At 63.8% G+C, this 19,653-nt stretch overlaps 2 protein-coding genes across 2 annotated transcripts in view; both read left to right on the top strand.

The window, feature by feature from the left end:
- Nucleotides 1–11: 11 nt before the first annotated feature.
- INSRR (insulin receptor related receptor) lies at nt 12–11,749 on the top strand. Its single transcript, XM_042034603.1, has 22 exons — nt 12–611; nt 2,287–2,838; nt 3,997–4,309; nt 4,405–4,547; nt 4,796–4,940; nt 5,024–5,238; nt 5,305–5,431; nt 5,555–5,793; nt 5,871–6,038; nt 6,145–6,334; nt 6,458–6,499; nt 6,609–6,874; nt 7,011–7,147; nt 7,325–7,490; nt 8,759–8,867; nt 8,979–9,049; nt 9,653–9,882; nt 9,961–10,071; nt 10,171–10,330; nt 10,415–10,544; nt 10,613–10,747; nt 10,889–11,749. The coding sequence occupies exons 1-22, from the start codon at nt 518–520 to the stop codon at nt 11,151–11,153; spliced, it is 4,008 nt and encodes a 1,335-aa protein (XP_041890537.1). The 5' UTR covers nt 12–517; the 3' UTR covers nt 11,154–11,749.
- Nucleotides 11,750–12,880: 1,131 nt separating this feature from the next.
- NTRK1 (neurotrophic receptor tyrosine kinase 1) overlaps nt 12,881–19,653 on the top strand; it is a 9,017-nt gene continuing 2,244 nt past the window's right edge. Inside the window, exons 1-14 of the mRNA XM_042034611.1 lie at nt 12,881–13,132; nt 14,910–14,984; nt 15,136–15,207; nt 15,679–15,747; nt 16,036–16,190; nt 16,311–16,459; nt 16,615–16,738; nt 16,819–17,148; nt 17,360–17,377; nt 17,515–17,573; nt 17,852–17,954; nt 18,307–18,453; nt 18,544–18,674; nt 18,743–18,915. Of these exons, the coding sequence (XP_041890545.1) occupies nt 12,945–13,132; nt 14,910–14,984; nt 15,136–15,207; nt 15,679–15,747; nt 16,036–16,190; nt 16,311–16,459; nt 16,615–16,738; nt 16,819–17,148; nt 17,360–17,377; nt 17,515–17,573; nt 17,852–17,954; nt 18,307–18,453; nt 18,544–18,674; nt 18,743–18,915 (1,793 nt within the window). The 5' untranslated portion in view covers nt 12,881–12,944. The remainder of the gene's footprint in view (nt 13,133–14,909; nt 14,985–15,135; nt 15,208–15,678; nt 15,748–16,035; nt 16,191–16,310; nt 16,460–16,614; nt 16,739–16,818; nt 17,149–17,359; nt 17,378–17,514; nt 17,574–17,851; nt 17,955–18,306; nt 18,454–18,543; nt 18,675–18,742; nt 18,916–19,653) is intronic.

The raw sequence follows: 19,653 nt of genomic DNA, 5'->3' as shown, positions 1-19,653 counted from the left end.
TGAATGCCCGCAGCTTCCTCCCTCACTGCAGGGCTGCTGCTCTGTGGGGACCCCGAAGCCGCGGGGTCCTGGCACCCCAGATTCACCCCGTGAGGCAGAGTGACCCTTAAGCCGTCCCTTCAGTGCTGCTCCGGGGGGTCTCCATGGGCTGCTGGCTGCTTTCCTGGCGTCCCCCTGCCAGAGCAGCTTGGATCTTTCTGCTCTGGCTGGGGAAACTGAGGCAGGAGGCAGCTCTTCCTTCCCACCCGCTCCGGCGCGGGGGGGCCGCCCTGTTTTCCCCCTCTCTATTTCCCAAACATGCCCTGGCCCCGGCCCTGACAGTTGTCAGGCTAAATATTTTGTGTGCGGCAGCCGAAAACAAAAGTGAAGGGGCCGCAAGGTCCGGGCAGGGTCCGTGGGGGCCCCCCCCTATCCCGGCGTTCCCCGGCTACCGGCCGGACACGGCGAGCGGGACCCGACACGGGGCAGCAGCGCCCGAGGTGGGACGGGGACGGGGCCCTGGGGGTCCCGCTCGGGGATGGGGCCGAGGGCTCTGGGTGCCCCGCGGCTGGGGGTGATGTTGCTGGTCCTTGGCCACCTCCCGCTGCCCCCCGTGAGGGCTCCCTCCGAAAGTAAGTGCTTGCGAGGGGGTGGCCGGGAGCGGGGTGGGGGGCGCTCGCTTGGGGGGGTCAGTTCTGGGGCGGGGGGCTGCCTGGTGGTGCGTGGGCTCGGGGGTTTGTAGGAGACGAAAAAAGCTCTTTGTTCCCTGTCGGGGTTTGCCACCCTGGCAGTACCCCCAGTGCTGCAGATCCCCCGTTTTGGGCAGGAGGGGCAGAGCGTGGGACTCCCCCATTGCTGGGGTGGGATGAAGGGAGCGTAGTGGGGGGCTTGGCCGGAGATGGGGGCATCGGTGCCTCAGCCCCACCGGGATGGTGGAAAGTTGTCACAGGAGTCGGGAGCGCTGCTCCCTGTGCAGCTGCTGGGGTGGGAAAGGATGGGGAGGGGGTGCCGTGGTGGGGAGGGGGCAGCTGTGGGTCCTGGGTTTCATGGCCACAACAGGAGACAGCTGAGGGTACCAGGAGGGTTTGTCGTTTGTCCTGCCTTCCCCTCTCCCTGCCACCCGTGCCTCAGTTTCCCCATCACCGAGGGGCTGTGCTGGGGGATGGGAGCAATGGAGGAATGAAGCGCCCGAGAGCTGCCCAAGGGACTCACCTCACTGTGCCTGCTCCCACCTGGGACCCCTCTGCCTGTCCTCCCAGGGGCGCGGGGGCCCCTCTCCCCTTACAGGGTGACTTTGCAAGGTCAGGGAGGTGATGGTGGCAGTGGGGGCTGTAATCCTCGGGGTTGGTGCTGCACTCACGGCCGGTCCCACAGGAGGGTGGAGGGACCCTCCTGTCCTCACAGGGAGGGGACAGGGCTCCCAGTGAGGGGCTGAAGCTGCTGCTGTGGTGGGGTGAGGGGCTACGGGCAGCTGCCAGAGCCACAGTGCCCGTGGGACCGCAGTGCCCACGGGTCACGGGTGACACCAAGAGGGGAAAAATGCCGCCAGGCATGAGGCCACAAGGACACGGCCATGAGCCGCTGGCCCAGGCTGGCAGCAGGCAGAGGAGGGTTGAACCACGCACCTGATCCCCTCCAGAACCCGCACCTGGTTTCTGGCTGGGGATGCCGTCAGTGGGAAGCTCTTTGCTCATCCTGGCTCTTGCATCCCTGCCGGATTCAGGAGGCAGGAGGTGCTGGGGCTCATGCTGCCCATTTCTGGGTGGAAAAGCCCCAGGACAGCCAATGTGTGGCCGGGGCAGCACCACATGGACACCTGTGGTAGCCTTGCGTGCCCCATTACCTGTCTGGGCATGAGGGGCAGTTAACGGGGACGACCTCGCTGGAGCTGCCACTCTCTGGGTAACTGCGTGTCCATGAGTGGGGACATCCGCGAGCCCCCACAGCTGCCCCACAACTCGGGGAAGGGGAAAAGCCATCCACACCCCCAGCCAGGTTCCCCCAGGGTGAGCAGCAGGGCTGGGACGTGGTCCTGGGGCTGACACGGGGCAAGGCAGGTGCCCAGCCTGCCAGGCCTCGTTAGCATCACTGCTGATGGACGCGCCGTGCCCTGGAGAGCCGCAGCGCGCCGGCTGCTGTCAGAGCTGCTCGCATCTCCCCGGCTGCCCAAACCAATTCCAGCCGTGCTTGACAGGCAGCGCTGGGATATTAAACCCCCACGAGCATCACCTGGGGGATCCCTGGGTGGGTGTGGGGGGCAGCTGCCCCGTCCCTGCTGCCCATGGGGTCCCCCTCTTGCCACCCCAGTCTGCGGCAGCATGGACATCCGCAATGACGTCTCCCAGCTCCGGAAGCTGGAGAACTGCTCCATCATCGAAGGCAACCTGCAGATCCTGCTGATGTTCACCACGGGTGCCGAGGACTTTCGGGGGCTCAGCTTCCCTCGCCTGCTCATGATCACGGAGTACCTGCTCCTTTTCCGTGTCTACGGGCTGGAGAGCCTGCGGGATCTCTTCCCCAACCTCTCGGTCATCCGCGGCACCAACCTCTTCTTCAGCTACGCCTTGGTCATCTTCGAGATGCCACACCTGCGGGACGTGGGGCTGCACAGCCTGGGCCACATCCTCCGCGGGTCAGTCCGCATTGAGCGCAACCAGGAGCTCTGCCACCTCTCCACCATCGACTGGGGGCTGCTGCTGCCCGACACCGGGGACAGCACCTACATTGTGGGCAATAAGTTGGCTGAAGAGTGTGCCGACGTGTGCCCGGGCATTCTGGATGTGGAGAAGCCATGTGTGCAGACCAGTGTCAATGGACAGCTGGATTATCGCTGCTGGACCTCCAGCTACTGCCAGAAAGGTGGGTGCTGGTGGCGCGGGGCCCAGTTGTGCCGGCTGCTTTTCTGGGATGGTGCTGGTTTGCACTGTGGGGCAAACTGGGAGGGCACTGGAGGAGGCTGGTGGAGCCAGCAGGGAATGGCAGGCCCAGCATGCAGCTGTCGCTCCCCTGCTGCTGGGGACGTGCCGTGCCGGCAGCATGGTGGGGTAACCAGATCCACGCTGTATCATCCTCCGAGGAGAGGCCAGCTCCTGGCTGCTGTGTTTTCCCAGCGGCGAGGTAAATACAGGCCCCTCCTGAGCTCGTTTGCTGTAAACAGGAGACCTGGTAATGGAATATGTACTATAAACACAGATCCTTATCGGGGCTGCAACCTCGGCTGTGGCCCCGGCCCGGCTGCACTGGGCAGATGGGGTTCAGCATGGCCGAGCCCCACCGTATCCATCTCTCTGTCCTGCTGTCCCTCCATGCAGCCCCTCGTCCACCCATCCAGTTGCTCACTCAGCCACCCATCAGCCCACTTGCCCGGCCAGCCCCTCATCACCTGGCCATCCATCCGTTCCTCCATCCCTTTGTGCATCCCTCCATCAGTGCTGCCGTGCCTCCCTCAATCCATCCCTACCTCCCTGTATCCCTCCCTGCATACCCATATCCTTCCCTTCCTCCCTCTATTGTTGCATGCCCACATCCCAGTATCCCTCCTGTCCCTGCATCCCTCCTGTCCCTCCATCACATCCCTCCCTCCATCCCTGCATCCCTCCATCCCTGCATCACATCCTTCCCTCCATCCCTGTATCCCTCCATCCCTGCATCACGCTCCTCCCTTCATCCTGCCATCCATCCCACCCTCCATCCCTGCATCCCTCCATCCCTGCATCACATCCCTCCCTCCATCCCTACATCCCTCCATCCCTGCATCACATCCCTCCCTCCATCTCTGCATCCCTCCATCCCTGCATCACATCCCACCCTCCATCCCTGCATCCCTCCATCTATCTCTCCATCCCACCCTCACTCCTGTTTCCCCCCAGCCCTGGAGGATGCCAGCAGCCCCCCCAGCCCTTCCCACCTCTCTCCTCTCCCCCATCTACACCCAATTCCACTCCCAGCTGTGCTGCCCCAGGCTGGGCTCTGTGCCCGTTGGTCCCTCGTGCCCATGTGCCGTGTCTCCTCTCTCAGTGTGCCCATGCGGTGCGGGCTCGGCGTGCACGGCAGCGGGCGAGTGCTGCCACGCCGAGTGCCTGGGGGGCTGCGGCCGCCCCCGTGACAGCCGGGCCTGCGTCGCCTGCCGCCACTTCCACTTCAACGGGCACTGCCTGCCCTCGTGCCCGCCCCGCACCTACGAGTACGAGGGCTGGCGCTGCGTCACCGCCGAGTACTGCGCCAGCCTCCGCAAGGTCTCCGACAACCCCCGCGATGCCTCCAAGTTCGTCATCCACCAGCGACAGTGCCTGTCCGAGTGTCCCTCAGGATACACCAGGAATGAGAGCAGGTGGGGGGGTCCCCAGTGCCCCCAGTGTCCCCAGCATAGGCACGGTGGTGGCACGTCGGCCGGCTCACATCCCGTCCCTGTCACTCTGCCCACAGCATGTTCTGCCACAAGTGCGAGGGGCTGTGTCCCAAGGAGTGCAAGGTGGGCACCAAGACCATCGATTCGACGCGGGCAGCACAGGAGCTGGGGGGCTGCACCCTCATCGAGGGGAACCTCATCCTCAACATCCGCCGGGGCTGTGAGTGTTTAAAGGCACAAAATTAATTTCCTGGGCATAAAGCAGCGATAGGGTTAGGTTAGCAATAGGGGATACACATCATAAAGGCACCCCAAGACATTGTGCCAGACCTGGCCCTGCCTCTCCCACCCTGGGTGGGAGACCTGCTGCAGAGGGCAGGGGGTGGACGAAGGGGATCTTTTCCCTTGCAGAGTGAATTAATGGGGAGGTGCCCCTCTCCCTGAGCTCATGCAGTGTGTCATTCCCAGATAACCTGGCCTCGGAGCTGCAGAGCAGCCTGGGGCTCATCGAGACCATCACGGGTTTCCTGAAGATCAAACACTCCTTCGCCCTTGTCTCCTTGTCCTTCTTCAAGAACCTCAAGCTGATCCGTGGTGACTCCATGGTGGACGGGTGAGGACGGTGTGGGTTTGGGGGGGACATGTGGCTCTGAAGGTGCCCTTGGCCACCGCCTCCATCCACATCTCCTCCCCCAGGAATTACACCCTGTACGTCCTGGACAACCAGAACCTGCAGCAGCTCTGGGACTGGAGCCACCACATCCTCTCCATCCCCGTGGGCAAGATGTACTTCGCATTCAATCCCAAGCTGTGCCTGGCTGAGATCTATCGCATGGAAGAGGTGACGGGCACCAAGGGGCGGCAGAACAAGGCGGAGATCAACCCTCGCACCAATGGGGACCGGGCATCCTGTGAGTACGGGGATGGGGACAACCGGCAGTGCCGTGACCCTGCCTGAGCCCCGCCTGCCCCCACAGGTAAGACCCAGACCCTGCGCTTCATCTCCAACGTCACCGAGTCCGACCGCATTTTCCTCAAGTGGGAGCGGTACCGGCCGCCTGAGTACCGGGACCTCCTCAGCTTCATTGTCTACTACAAGGAGTCGTAAGTGCTCCCTGCTGCCCTCTTGTCCCCATTGTGGAGGGCTTGGGACAGCCCACGGTGTCCTTCGTTCCTGCTGGACACCCAGGGGTCCCGGGACCCTCCCTGATGCCTGCTGCGGGACAGACCCTTCCAGAACGTGTCAGAGTATGTGGGGCAGGATGCCTGTGGGGCCCAGAGCTGGAACGTGCTGGACGTGGATCTGCCACTGAGCAGCGAGCAGGAGCCAGGGGTGACGCTGCTCAACCTCCGTCCCTGGACCCAATACGCCATCTTCGTGCGCGCCATCACCCTCACCACGGCCGAGGAAGGACGCAACTACGGGGCACAGAGCGAGGTGGTTTACATCCGCACCATGCCAGCGGGTAAGGGGCTGGCAGAGTGCTGGGGATGCCCATGGTGGACCCCCCAGGAAAGACTGACCGCCCCTGTGTCATCCCAGCCCCGACGGTGCCCCGGGACGTCATCTCCATGTCCAACTCTTCCTCCCACATCGTGGTGCGTTGGAAGCCGCCCACGCAACGCAACGGCAACATCACCTACTACCTGGTGCTGTGGCAGCAGCTGGCCGAGGACATGGAGCTCTACATCAATGACTACTGCCACAAAGGTGAGCCCTGGCAGGGCAGGACCAGCGCAGCAGCCAAGGACGCCAGTGGAACAGGGATTTTCCCATTGAGCCAGGCCCTGCCAGCCCTGCCCGTTGCTGCCCACAGGCCTGAAGCTGCCCACCAGCAGCGCAGACACGCGCTTCGGGTTTGGGGATGGTCCCGAGGGGGAGCAGGATGCGGAGGAGCGGTGCTGCCCCTGCCGCCCCACTGACGGGCAGCTCCGCATGGAGGGCGAAGCCGAGTCCTTCCAGAAGAAGTTTGAGAACTTCCTCCACAATTCCATCACCATCCCCAGGTGCCATCTGGGGGGGGTCCCTGCTTTGGGGGGCTCCCCCAGGCTGGGTGCGTGGGTCTGCCTGGGTGGGGGATCCAGTGGCTGCTCCTGGCAGACCCTTTAACTGATTTCCCGCTGTCTCAGGCCACCCTGGAAGGTGACGTCCATTAATAAGAATCCACAGAGGTGAGCTGGGACCACACCAGCCTGGGGGGATCTCCCCTCCCCTGATTGATTGTGGGGGAAAATCCCAGCACCTTGACTCCCCACCACCTCCTCTCCCCATGTCCTGCAGGACCCCAAAGCAGCGCAGGGACGTGGTGGCCGTCACATCCCCGGCCAACGCCTCCTCAGCGGAGCCGCTGGCCCCGAGCCGCCCTGGAGGCGAGCCCAAACCTGACTTCCAGATCTTCGAGGACAAGGTGGTGCGTGACCGGGCGGTGCTGTCGCGGCTGCGCCACTTCACCGAGTACCGCATCGACATCCACGCCTGCAACCACGCCGCGCACACCGTGGGTTGCAGCGCCGCCACCTTCGTCTTCGCCAGGACCATGCCCGAGTGTGCGTCCCCAGGCTCCTCCCTTCCAAACCCCATGGTTTGGGATGTGCTGGGATGTTGTTGAGATGGGGGATTGGCAGAGGGTTGGGGGCCAGGTGATGCCCCCCAGGAGCTCACCCCCTCTGTGCCCCTCTCCAGTGCAAGCTGACAACATTCCTGGCAACGTCACGTGGGAGCCGGCTGGCAAGAACAGCGTCCTGCTGCGCTGGGAAGAGCCCAGGAACCCCAATGGGCTCATCCTCAAGTATGAGATTAAGTACAGCCGGGAGAGTGAGGTGAGGGTGCCCTGTGGCATCCCCTGCCTGGCCCCACCAGGTCTGGTTACAGGGGCACAGCACCCATCCCATCCCATCCCATCCCATCCCATCCCATCCCATCCATCTCTCTCCCAAGGCTTACACATGGCTGGGGGGGATGAAGCCCCTTTGCCACCCCCACATTGTCCCCTCCAGGAGGTCACCACTGTTGTCTGCGTTTCACGCCACCGATACTCCAAGTATGGGGGCGTCCACCTGGCTCTGCTCCAGCCAGGGAACTATTCGGCCAAGGTCCGGGCCACCTCGCTGGCTGGCAATGGCTCATGGACGGGGCTCGTCAAGTTTTACATCCTGGGTCCAGGTACCTGCAGGGAACAGGGGGACATCAACAGGGACCCCGGTGGACAGGGAGGGGGGCGGCTCTGGGGCTGGGGAGCTGGGGCTCAGAGGGTACTGCTGGATCAGGACACTGGGGAATTGGGCTGTGCTGCTGGGATGGGACATGCGGGGTCAGGGGATGCTGCTGGGCTGGGCTGCTGAAGATGGGAGTTGTTGGTGGACTGGGGAGCTGAGGGATCAAGGGATGATCCTGGCCTGAGACACCGAAGCATCAACGAATCACAGAATCATTTGGGTTGGAAAAGGCCGAGACCAGTGAGTCCAATTGTTCCTTCAGCACTGCCAAGGCCACCACTAACCCCTGTCCCCAGGTGCCACATCCACATGTCTGTTAAATCCCCCCAGGGACGGGGACTTCACCAGTGCCCTGGGCAGCCTGCTCCAATGCTTTCCATTTTTCCCAAATATCCAATCTAAACCTCCCCTGGCACAACCTGAGGCCATTTCCTCTTGTCCTGTCCCTTGTTCCCTGGGAGCAGAGCCTGACCCCCATCTGGCTGCGCCCTCCTGTCAGGGAATTGTGGAGAGTGAGAAGGTCCCCCCTGAGCCTCCTTTTCTCCAGTCTGAACCCCCCCCCCAGCTCCCTCGGCTGCTCCTGCTGCTCCAAACCCATCCCCAGCTCTGTTCCCTTCTCTGGTCACATTCCAGCCCCTCCAGATCTCTCTTGTCATGAGGGGTCCAAAACTGACCCCAGGATCTGAGGTCCCTCAGCAGTGCCCAGCACCCACTTCCTTCTCAGCTCTCCCTTGGGCGCTGATGGATTTATAGAAACACTTTTTACTGTCTCTTATGGCAGATTCAGTTCCAGTTGGGCTTTGACCCTTCTAATTTTCATTCTTGTCCTGAGCTCCCTCAGATCCTCCTGAACTTCCCACCCCCTCTTCCAAAGGTCAGAACCTCTCCTTTTTCCCTGAGTTCCACCGAAGAGTTCTGCTCAGCCATGCTGGTCTTCTTCCCATCCTTCATCCAAGGATGCTGCTGGATTGAGGAGCTGGGGGATTGGGGGATGCTGCTGGAGTTGGACACAGGGACAACAGGGTCTGCTGATGGATTGGGGGATCTGGAGGATTGGGGGATGCTCTGGGACAGGGACACACAGGATGCTCTGGGACAGGTCTGGGGAAGCTGGGGGCTCCCCCTCTCTGGCCCAGTGGTGGTGGTGGGACAGGTGTCCCATGTGAGGTGGAACGAGTGTCCGGACCCTGATCCACGGCCGCCTGCTCCCGGCAGCTGAGGAAGAGTCCAGCAGCTTCTATGTCCTGCTCACCGTCACACCTGTGGTTCTCATGGTGCTCATATCCTGCCTGGCCGTCTTCGTCTTCTTCTACAACAAGAAGAGGTAACGACCCCCCTGCACCCCCAGGGCTGGGCTGGGGCAGGGTCCGGCCGAACCGGGGCTGGGAAGGGCTGGGGGGAGGCAGCAGCTCCGAGCGCTGCCCACCCCTGGCAGGAACAATGACGGGTACCCCAGCGGGACTCTCTATGCCTCCGTCAACCCTGAGTACTTCAGCGCTTCGGACAGTATGTGGGGACGTGGGGACAGGCAGGGGCCACCTCAAGGGGCCACTGAGCCTTTTCTTTGCTGGGATTACACTGGAGGGGACGGGGATGGGATGGGGTGAAAATGGGATGGGAATGGGATGCAGATGAATATGGGGGTGGGGATGGAGATGGAGGTGGGAATAGGAATGGGATGGGGATGGGAGTGGGGATGGGGATGGGGACAGGGAGGAGGATGGTCATGGGATGAAGACAGGAATGAGAACGGGATGGAGATGAAGATGGGGATGGAGATGGGGATGGGGACAGGGAGGAGGATGGTGGTGAAATGGAGATGAGGATGAGAATGATGATGGGATGGAGATGGGAATGGGACAGGGAATGGGAATGGCAATGGCAGAGGGATGGGGATAGGGAGGAGGATGGTGATGAACTGGAGAAGGGAATGAGAAAGGGGTGGTGATGAGGATGGGAATGGGATGGAGATGGGGATGGGGACAGGGACTAGGATGGTGATGACATGGAGATGAGGATGGGGATGGGGATGGGATGAAGATGAAGATGGGGATGCAGATGTGGTTAGTTACAGTGATGGGGATGGGGTGATCCCCGCTCACCCCACAGTGTACATGCCTGACGAGTGGGAGGTGTCCCGGGAGAAGATCACAGTGATCCGGGAGCTGGGACAGGGCTCCTTTGGGATGGTGTATGAGGGGGTGGCGCTGGGGTTGGTCGCGGAGGGAGAGGAGACCAAGGTGGCCCTGAAGACAGTCAACGAATTGGCCACCATGCGGGAGCGCATCGAGTTCCTCAACGAGGCCTCTGTCATGAAAGCCTTCAAGTGCCACCACGTGGTAGGTGGGCAGCTGAGGGGGAGGGAGGGGACGTGGGGGGTCTGGCCACTCACATGCCAGCCCTCTTCGTCCCTGCAGGTCCGTCTGCTCGGCGTTGTATCCCAGGGCCAGCCAGCTTTGGTCATCATGGAGCTGATGACACGTGGGGACCTGAAGAGCTACCTGCGGTCACTCAGGCCTGAGGCCGAGGTGAGGGGCTGGGCACGTGCCAGGAAAAGGGACACCCGCCCTGTTCCAGGAGGGTGCTGGCGTGCCCCTGCCCCAGCCCTGACTCTGTGCATGGTGCAGAACAACCCCGGGCTGCCACCACCATCGCTCAAGGACATGATCCAGATGGCGGGGGAGATCGCCGATGGCATGGCCTACCTCAATGCCAACAAATTCGTGCACCGGGACCTGGCTGCCCGCAACTGCATGGTGTCCGAGGATTTCACCGTCAAGATCGGAGGTGGGTGGGCAGTGGCGGGCAGGCTGTGCCAGCCCTGTGTCTCCTGCTGCTCACACCTTCCTCCTCCTCTTCCTCCTCCACCAGATTTCGGCATGACCCGGGATATCTATGAGACGGATTATTACCGGAAAGGGGGCAAGGGGCTGCTCCCCGTGCGCTGGATGTCACCCGAGGCGCTCAAGGATGGCATCTTCAACACGCAGTCTGATGTCTGGTGGGTGCTGAGGTGGGCAGAGCCGGGGGGATTTGGGGATCCCCAGCTGAGCAGTGGTGCTCCGGCAGGTCCTTTGGGGTGGTGCTGTGGGAGATCGCCACGCTGGCCGAGCAGCCCTACCAGGGCATGTCCAACGAGCAGGTCCTGCGCTTTGTCATGGACAACGGCATCCTGGAGCGGCCCGAGAACTGCCCCAACAAGCTGTGAGTGCTGGGGGACACCCCCTCACAGCCCCAGCCTCCCGTGGGAAAGGCTGGCAGGGGGAATCCTGGTCTCTGCAGTGCTGGGAGGGCCGTGGGGGGCTGGAGTCCCCCAAACCCTCTCTCTGTGCCCTCTGTCCACAGCCACGAGCTGATGTGCCTGTGCTGGCAGCAGAACCCACGCCAGCGCCCCTCCTTCGTCCAGCTCCTGGAGCGCATCAAGGACCACATGGCGCCTGCTTTCCGCACCCTCTCCTTCTTCTACAGCCCCGAAAATGGCCATCACGGCTCAGCAGAACCCTCTGACACCGAGATGGACCCACCCCCTGAGGAGGATGAGCCCCCCGCATCCCCCCTGCCCACACGCAAGGACCGCAGCCCAGGCCAGCTCCCCAACGGGACAGCCTGACTCTGAGCCCGGGGTGTCCTTGGACCCCTGCTGGACTCTGCACCCCACGCCCTTCTCCGGCCATCCCCCCACTGCTGGGACCCCCCCGCATTATTTATTGCTTCCAAGGGCCTAGCCGAGGAGTGGGTGCCTTAGGAAGAGGGTGGCAGCACAAGGCAAGGATGTTCCATGGGGTGCATTTTCCCTGAAAATAAATTGGGTGTGCTCCAAGTCAGGGGGAGGGAGTGGGGGGCTGCTGGCTGGGAGGAGAACACCCCAGGCTTTCCTTACTTGTTTTTTGGGGGGGGGGGGGATAATGTGGGTGTGGGAATGGGTAGCAGGGTTTGCATTCGGGGTCCCACACCAACCTGCCTCTGTCATCGCTCCCCAGCCGCCTGGCAAACAGACCAGCAACCCCTGTGACCCCCACACCTTCTACGGATGGGGAAACTGAGTCGCGGGGCAGCCCTGCAGCGGGACAAGCCTGGGGTTGCCCTGATGTCTCTCCCCAGTGCCCTGCACTGGGACCAGTGCCAAGGCCGTGCTGGTCCACGGAAGGGGCGTCACTGTCTTATCTGCGGCTGTGGGATGAGCACGAATAAAGGGGATGGAGTTCATCTGTGGCAGTGCCTGGCTCGGGGGGATCGCGGAGTGGGGGGACGGCACACGGGGCTTCTCACTCCCCACGCCGCCAGCCGCATCTGCATCCTGCGGCTTTGCCCTGCGGTGCCCAAACCGGGGGCGTTTCTTGAGAAAAACGTCAAGGCAGTGGAATTTAGGAGGATGTGGCAACAGCCACTGGCCCGCTCTGCCGGGAGGGGGGCCTGCTGGGGTGTCCGGTGGGGCCCCACGGGAGGTCACCCCAAGGGAACCGTGGCCCCATGGGTGCCGCTGGAGGCTGGCGGTGGAGACGCGCCGAGGGCTGAGCCACGGGGGAAGGGTGCAGGCTGAGGACGTGCTAAGCTCAGCGCACAGATGAACCACCCCCGGCGCACTTCCGAGCAAGCTCGGGGACAAACAGCGTCCGGGCAGGGATGGGGCACCCCGGGGTGGGGCGTTGGGTGCAAACCAGTCCCGTCCTGCCCCACCTCGGGAAGCGGGAGGAGGAGGTGGGTCCTGGTCGAAGGTGACAGCTGGAGACAGGGCCACTGTGCCACCAAACGTCCCCTCGTCTCCAGCATCTCTGTGCCCCAACGTAGCGGGGTGCTGAGCCGGGAGAGCCCATCATGCCTCGAGATTTGGGAGCACGGTCGGGGGGGGCTGTGACAGCTTGGGGGTCTCGAGGTGGCCCTCGAGCCCTGTCCCTGATACCGTAGCCAGCTCTGAGCCAGGCTCTGGAGCGGCTGTGTGTGTCTGTGTGTACATGCGTGTGCACGGGTGTGCCCCGGCAATTCTGGGGGTGCCAGTGGTGGGGTGGATCCACTTGGGGGGGCTGGAGGTGCAAGTGTGGGGTGCCAGCATGCAGGCAGGGCTCAGGCAGGGCTCAGGCAGGGCTCAGGGGTCTAAGCAGGGCGCGGACGGGGCACAGATGGGCTCCGTGGTCGGTGCCTGTGCGCGGAATCCCTCTGTCCCGGGTCGGAGTCTTCCCGGTGCCGGTGAATCACGGCCGGGGGGGTCTCGGGCCGGGGCGGGGGCGGTGCCGGGGCGGGGGGAGCCGCCGGCCCCTCCCGGGAGGCCGATCCCTGCGTTGCTTTTAAGCCCCGCACGGCCCCGTGCTCGGGCTGCCGGGCAAGTGCGAGGGAGGGAGGCACCGGCAGCAGCGGCGCCGGCACCGGGTCCAGGACCGGGACCGGCCCCGGGACCGGCCCCGCGATGCCGCCGCTGCCCGCCTGGCTCTCCCTGGCCGCGCTGCTCCTGCCCCTGTCCCTGCCAGCCCCGGGCGCTGCCGGTCCCTGCCCCCGGCACTGCCGCTGCCCCTCGGCCGGGATCCTGCTCTGCCGGGAGCCCGACACCGTGGGCAGCCTGGCCCCGCTGCTGGAAACAGGCAGCTTCACCGACGTGTGAGTGGGGCCGGGGGCGATGGGGCCGGGGGCCGGGGTGATGGAGCTCAGACACCGGGCAGAGGGACTGGGAGCGATGGGACAGCACGGTGGAGCTGGGAGTGACGGAGCCTGGGGATAGCGGGGCTGGGGGTGATGGAGCTGCGGGGTGACAGAGCTCAGCGACCAGGCGGAGGAGCTGCGGGTGACGGGGTTGAGGGATGCGGTGATGGGGATGGGGCAGCGGTGGAGTTGGCGGTGACAGAGCTCTGCGATGGAGATGATGGGGCTGGGAGTGACGGATTTTGGGGATTGGGCAGAGCGGTTGGGCATGATGGGGCTGGGGGTGGTGGGGCTGGGGGTGACAGAGCTCAGGGACCAAGCGGAGGGGCTGGGAGTGATGGGGCTGGTGATGATGTGGCTGGGGCAGCAGAGCTGAGGGACTGGACAGTGGGGTGGTGGGGATGGAGGTGAAGGCTCGGGGACAGGATGGCGGGGCTGGGCTGCAGCAGCGATGGAACAGGGATCACCAGATGGGCTGGGATCGCTGTGGGGCGAGCGCCTGCTTGGCGAGAGGCATTTGGGGCTGCAAAGATGGGGTGGGGGGCTGCACCATCCCCCCAGGGAGCAAGTGAGGGGCTGGGGGGCAGTTCTTCACCCCCTCCTCCGGCGATGCTAACCACGGCAGCACACTGAGGGTGCAGCAGGGGCCCCGGGCAGGGAGCACCCACAGAGTGCTGGGCAGGGCAGGGCTGTGGGGAGCCACTTATCCCCGTCCTATTGGGGCCGTCGCTGTGCCCTGGGGCCTGCGGGTTGGCATGCTGGGGGGACACACCCCAAATTTGCTGGTTTGGGGCATCTACTCTGCTCCCACTCATTCCCCTGCTCCGGGATGTGGGGTGGGGAGAAGAGGGCTGGAGCGAGCAGGGATGAGGAGGGTGCTGGGAGGACGGGATGCTGCAGGATACCAAAGCGCCCCAGTTCCTGGGTTTTCTCCCCGCCACAGCCCTGCCTGTGCCGCATTGCTGGGGACTGGCTGCGGTGTCTCCGTGCCTCAGTTTCCCCACGTGCCATGGGATGCTGCGCCACAGGCACTGCCAGCTCTTTGTTCGCTGGCTGGCGGGGTGGGGTGGATGGTGGTGGGGATGGTGGTCCCCGAGAGACCCCCAGCCATCCCACTGCCCCAGCCGCTCTCGTCCCATCCCCACAGGGGTCAGTGGGACCAAAACCCCCTTGGTGAGGATCTGAACCCCAGTTAACCAGCCCTTGTGATTTGGGGTTCACAGGAGCAGCCTGTGGGGTGGGGCCGGGAAAAACCCTGCACCTGCTCCCAAAGGGGCTTTTCTTCACCTCCTGCCTGGAGAAAAGGGTGGGGGAACAGTGGCAGCGGTGCCCCTGTCACAGTGCAGGACGCCATGGCGTGCGAGAAAAGGTGGAGACCCATGGCGTGAATGGGGCTGAGACCCAGAAAACTCATTCTGTGGGTGAGACCACGGGCTCCAAGTGGTGACTCAGCACGGACCCCACACGGTTTGCACCGACGGGGGGCTCAGCACCATCGGGACCACCTGCTGCCATCCCCCCCTCTTCCCAGCTCATCCCAGGGGAAACCGAGGCACAGCGGAACAGCTCAGCTCCACCTTTGTCCCCATCCCCAGCTGCGGGCTGTACTGCAGGCGCAGCCTGGGGAGTGGGAGAGCTGTGCCCCTCTCAATCCCCCTCGCCCCACGTTTTGCCAACAGCCCCTGGCATGAGGCGTCCTGGGCTGCTACCCTGACCCCCCTCCTTTGCCTTCCAGCATCATTGAGAACCAGCAGGCGCTGACGACCTTGGCCCGAGCTGACACCAGGATGCTGCGGGACCTCAGGAGCCTGTGAGCACCCCGGGGTGGGGTCCCTGTACAGGGAAATGGGGGAGGGGGGCTGGTGGGCGAGGGATCCCCAGAGCTCAATCCCACTACAAGGAGGCACAGGGGATGGATTCAGGATCCACGGTGCAGGTGCTCAGCCCTTCCCTCCTTCCAGCACCATCTCCAGGTCGGGGCTGCAGCACATCTCTGCCGACGCCTTCCTGGACACCCCCAGGCTGAGCCACGTGTGAGTCTCCCCTTCCCCCCCTCAACACCCTCCCCCCGTTTGGGGATCAGCCCCCCATCCCCGCGGGCGCCGGCCCCGGTGCAGGGTGGCCGGTCCCCGCGCCCGGGCACGATCGATGGTGTCCCGCCGCCCACGGGCACATCAGCCTGGCCGGGGGGGCTCTGCTGCTGAGTGGGAAACCATCGATCTGGGCACGAGTGCGGGCAGCTGCCAGCCCCGCCGGGAGCCCTGTGCTGAGCCGATGTGGGAGGGGTCCCCCGAGAGCCAGAGGGACCCTGTCCTGGGGTTCACGGGGCTCCCCCCTGCAGGGAGGTGCCTGAGGACTGGGGGCACGCCTGGCAGAGCTGGTTCACGGTCACGGTGTGACAGCGGTGGCCCTGGTGCTGCCCTGTGCCCTGGCCGGACCCTCTGCAGAGATGTTGGATGGGAGTTTGAGTGGGAAGGGGTGGCTGATGGGGCTTGTCCCAACAGGAATCTCTCCTCCAATGCACTGCACAGCCTTTCCTGGAAAACCTTCCAGCATCTGCCCCTGCAAGAGCTGTGAGTGATGAGCGAGAGGGGGGAGGTGGGTGCAGAGTATCTCCCACTGGGGATGTACCCCTCAAGTGACACAGAGGCAGGGACAGGGCTAGGGGTGCAGTGAGATGGTGGCTCTCACATCCATGGGTGTGGGGACAAGGACAGGGGTGGCACACGGGGCATGTGTGACACAAAGCCGGGGGCTGGGGGTGCCCAGGTGCAGCCTTGGCTGACTCCGCTGGGACAAACACAAATGTGTGGGGCCTGGAGCCCTTCTGAGCCCGAGTTCTGTTCCCTGCTCCGTCTCAGCATCTTGGTGGGAAATCCCTTCAACTGCTCCTGTGGCCTCCGCTGGCTGCAGCTGTGGCAGAACGGCAGCCGGGCCGAACTGGGGAACCAGTCTCTGGGCTGCTGGGAGGGCAGCGTGCTGGTGCCCCTGGACAGCCAGGTCTTCCGCGCCTGTGGTACGTGGCTGGGGACCCCGATGGCTTTGGCTCCTGGATTTGTCCCCTGTCCTGAGCCGTTTGGCTGGGGATAGCGTGGGACATGGGGGTACATGTGGCTCACCCTTCCTGCCCCTGCAGAGCCCCCGACCGTCTGCATCGAGCCCCCCGAGGTGGTGCTGCGCCAAGGGGACAGCGTCAACCTCACCTGCCACATCAGTGCCAACCCACCGGCCACCGCAGAGTGGGTGGTCCCCGACGTGGGACCTGAGCTGCTCGTTGTCACCAAGGCAAGCTCAGCCTTCCTGGGGTATGGCCAGTGACCCTCCCAGCAGCACTGACCCCCCCCAGCATCCTGTCACAGGTGGGGTGGGCATGGGGGGATGCAGAACCTGGCCAGGCTTGGGGGTGTCCTTTGCTCAGCCCGTCCTGGTACTGCCTGCAGCTCTCAGACCAGATCATCCTGGAGATCAACAACGTCTCCTCCAACCTCAACCACAAGGACCTGACGTGCTGGGCAGAGAACGCGGTGGGGCCGGCAGAGGACAGCGTGATGCTGAACGTCACCTGTGAGCAGTCCAGAAGGGGCTGTGGTGGGTGCTGGGTGAGGGGTCTGGCTCAGGAACCCACCCAGCTCTGTCTCCCCCAGTTCCCCCCGTGATCCTGCTGCTAGACAAAGCCATTCCCCGGCATTCCTGGTGCATCCCCTTCTCCGTGGATGGCAACCCCGTGCCCAGCATCCGCTGGCTCTTCAACGGCACGGCGCTGGTTGAGGGACGCTACATCCACACCCTCATCATGGAGTACGAGCACAACTCCACCGTCCTCCACGGCTGCCTCCAGCTCAACCGCCCCACCCACGTCAACAACGGCAACTACACCCTGCTGGTCCGCAACCCCCTGGGCTCGGCCGCCCGCAGCGTCCAGGGGCGCTTCATGGACAATCCCTTCAGCTTCAGCCCCGAGGAGCCCATCCCCGGTAGGTGCCAGTGGGGGCTGCCCGGGGTGTCCCCTGTCTTACAGAGATGTGTCACGCCTGGTGTGCAGAACGGGTTGCATCGGGCTCTGCCTGCTGTCTACACAAGCCCTGGTGTGCCTCAGTTTCCCCAGGGATGAGAGGGGAAGGATGGGGCACTCCCACCTGAGAAATAACGAGTGTTTCTGCTTTCTCTCCCTTTGGGCTGCTCTAGTGTCTCTGTCCCCACCGGGTGAGTGGCCAGGATTGCTGCCCCAGCCCGCCCAGACTGGGCATTCCAGCCACCCCTCAGGGCTCATCCTGGGGTATCCAGGGCTGCTTCAGGGGATGGGGACCCCACACTCACCCTACACCTTCTCCCTGCCCCAGGCACCAGGAACAGCTCACTGGAGGGGCCTGTGGAGACAACGGATGAGCACACGCTTGGGGTGAGGAGATGCTCTGCAGACGCTCTGTATCCCTCCTCCGGGATGGGAGGACCAGGATGCCTGCAAGAGAGTGGGACAAATCCCTAGGGGACAGCCAAGGCAGCACCGAGCGGGATGGGGGTATATGGTGGGGATGAAGGACAGAGTGTCAGTGCCTCAGTTTTCCCTGTGGTGTCACCTGGGGCTTGTAATCATCTCATGGGTTTGTTCCCATCCCACGGGCTGGGAAAAGGGACCTGGTGGGATCTCAACCTGAGCCCTATCCCCATTGCCACCAGGTCTCGGTGGCTGTGGCTCTGGCTGTGTTCGCCTGCCTCTCCCTCTCTGTCATGCTCGTCCTGCTCAACAAGTGCGGGCAACGGTCCAAGTTTGGCATTAACCGTGAGTGCCCCCGGCCTGGTGACTCAATATTTGGGCTGTGACACGGGGACAGCCCGGTTCCCACATCCCTGGGGCAGCCGCAGCTGTGTCGGGCACCTGGGTTGGGACACAGGTGTGGGAAGAGGGACCGAGGGTGGGGGACTCCCGTGGAGGGGTGCTGGCTCCCCTGGGAGCGTGGGCAGCAGCTGCTAATTCACTCCTGGAATGGATTCAGCCTCTAAATGGTTTTGATCGGGCTGCCTGGCCCCCAGGGGCCACACGGGCGGGGGGTTGCTCGGCAGAGCCTGGCACTGGCTGCACAGGCTGGGGGGGCTGGGGGACCCCCTGATGGCCTTGTCCTTGTCCCCACAAGGTTCAGCGGTGCTGGCCCAAGAGGATGACCTGGCCATGTCCCTACACTTCATGAACCTGGGCAGCAGCCCCCTTTCCTCGGCTGAGAGCAAACTGGAGGGGCTGAAGAGCAACTTCATCGAGAACCCCCAGTATTTCTGCAACGCCTGTAAGGGTTGGGTTGGGGACTGCGGTCCCCGAGCATCCCCCCGTGCTCATGCCCGACCCGGGGGGCACTGATGGGTGGGGGTCCCCCCAGGCGTGCACCACGTGCAGCGGCGGGACATCGTGCTGAAGTGGGAGCTGGGCGAGGGCGCCTTCGGGAAGGTTTTCTTGGCCGAGTGCTACAACCTCCTCCCGGAGCAGGAGAAGATGCTGGTGGCTGTGAAGGTGAGGAGGGGATACGACGTGGGCGTGAGGGGGTCTGTGGGGGTGTCACTGATGCCGTGTGCCCCCAGGCGCTGAAGGAGGTGACAGAAAGTGCCCGCTTGGATTTCCAACGCGAAGCCGAGCTGCTGACGGTGCTGCAGCACAAGCACATCGTCAAGTTCTACGGCGTCTGCACCGAGGGCGAGCCCCTCATCATGGTCTTCGAGTACATGAAACACGGCGACCTCAACCGCTTCCTCAGGTGGGCCGGGGGGGGACAGGAGCCCCTCATCTGCTGCTCCATCAGCGCAGCCAGCCTGCTCCCTGCTAATGCAGCCCTCCTTGCAATATTGATTAGATTAGCTGTCTGAGAGGCTTAAATAGAGAGAGATTGGCCATCAGCTGGAATAAGCAGAGACTTTTCGATTGCCCCCCCAGGTATTGCTGCTAGACGGGGGGGGCTGCCAGAGGCATCGCTTTAGTGGCCGCGCGAGGAGCTCTGAGACGTGGCTTTTATGATTATTGTTATGGGAGTTGGCATTAATGGTTCTGCCGAGCAGAGCTCCCCCAGCCCCCGGCCACGGCCGCCCTGGCCGGGCTGTCAGCCGTGCTCGGCATCAAAGGCACCGAGGGGCTGCAGGCGGCCGGAGCTGCGCTGGCCCCCGGCCGGGCTCGCACGCCCCACTTCACACACACCGCTGCTTTCACACCCGCCCTGCGTGCCCCGACATGCTGCCTTCATACCCAACACGCTGCCTTCATACCCAACACGCTGCCTTCATACCCAACACACTGCCTTCATACCCAACACGCTGCCTTCATACCCAACACACTGCCTTCCACCCCGACACGCTGCCTTCGTACCCAACACGCTGCCTTCATACCCGACACAGTGCCTTCGTACCCAACACGCTGCCTTCATACCCGACACACTGCCTTCATACCTGACACGCTGCCTTCATACCCGACACGCTGCCTTCATACCCAACACGCTGCCTTC

Source organism: Corvus kubaryi, unplaced genomic scaffold (genome assembly GCF_017639235.1).
Source record: "Corvus kubaryi isolate FWS band 111438036 unplaced genomic scaffold, C.kubaryi_AGA036_p1.0 37373, whole genome shotgun sequence".
Classification (NCBI taxonomy): domain Eukaryota; kingdom Metazoa; phylum Chordata; class Aves; order Passeriformes; family Corvidae; genus Corvus; species Corvus kubaryi.
Note: the sequence above shows the minus strand (reverse complement) of the source record. Positions and strands in the feature narration are given on the sequence as shown.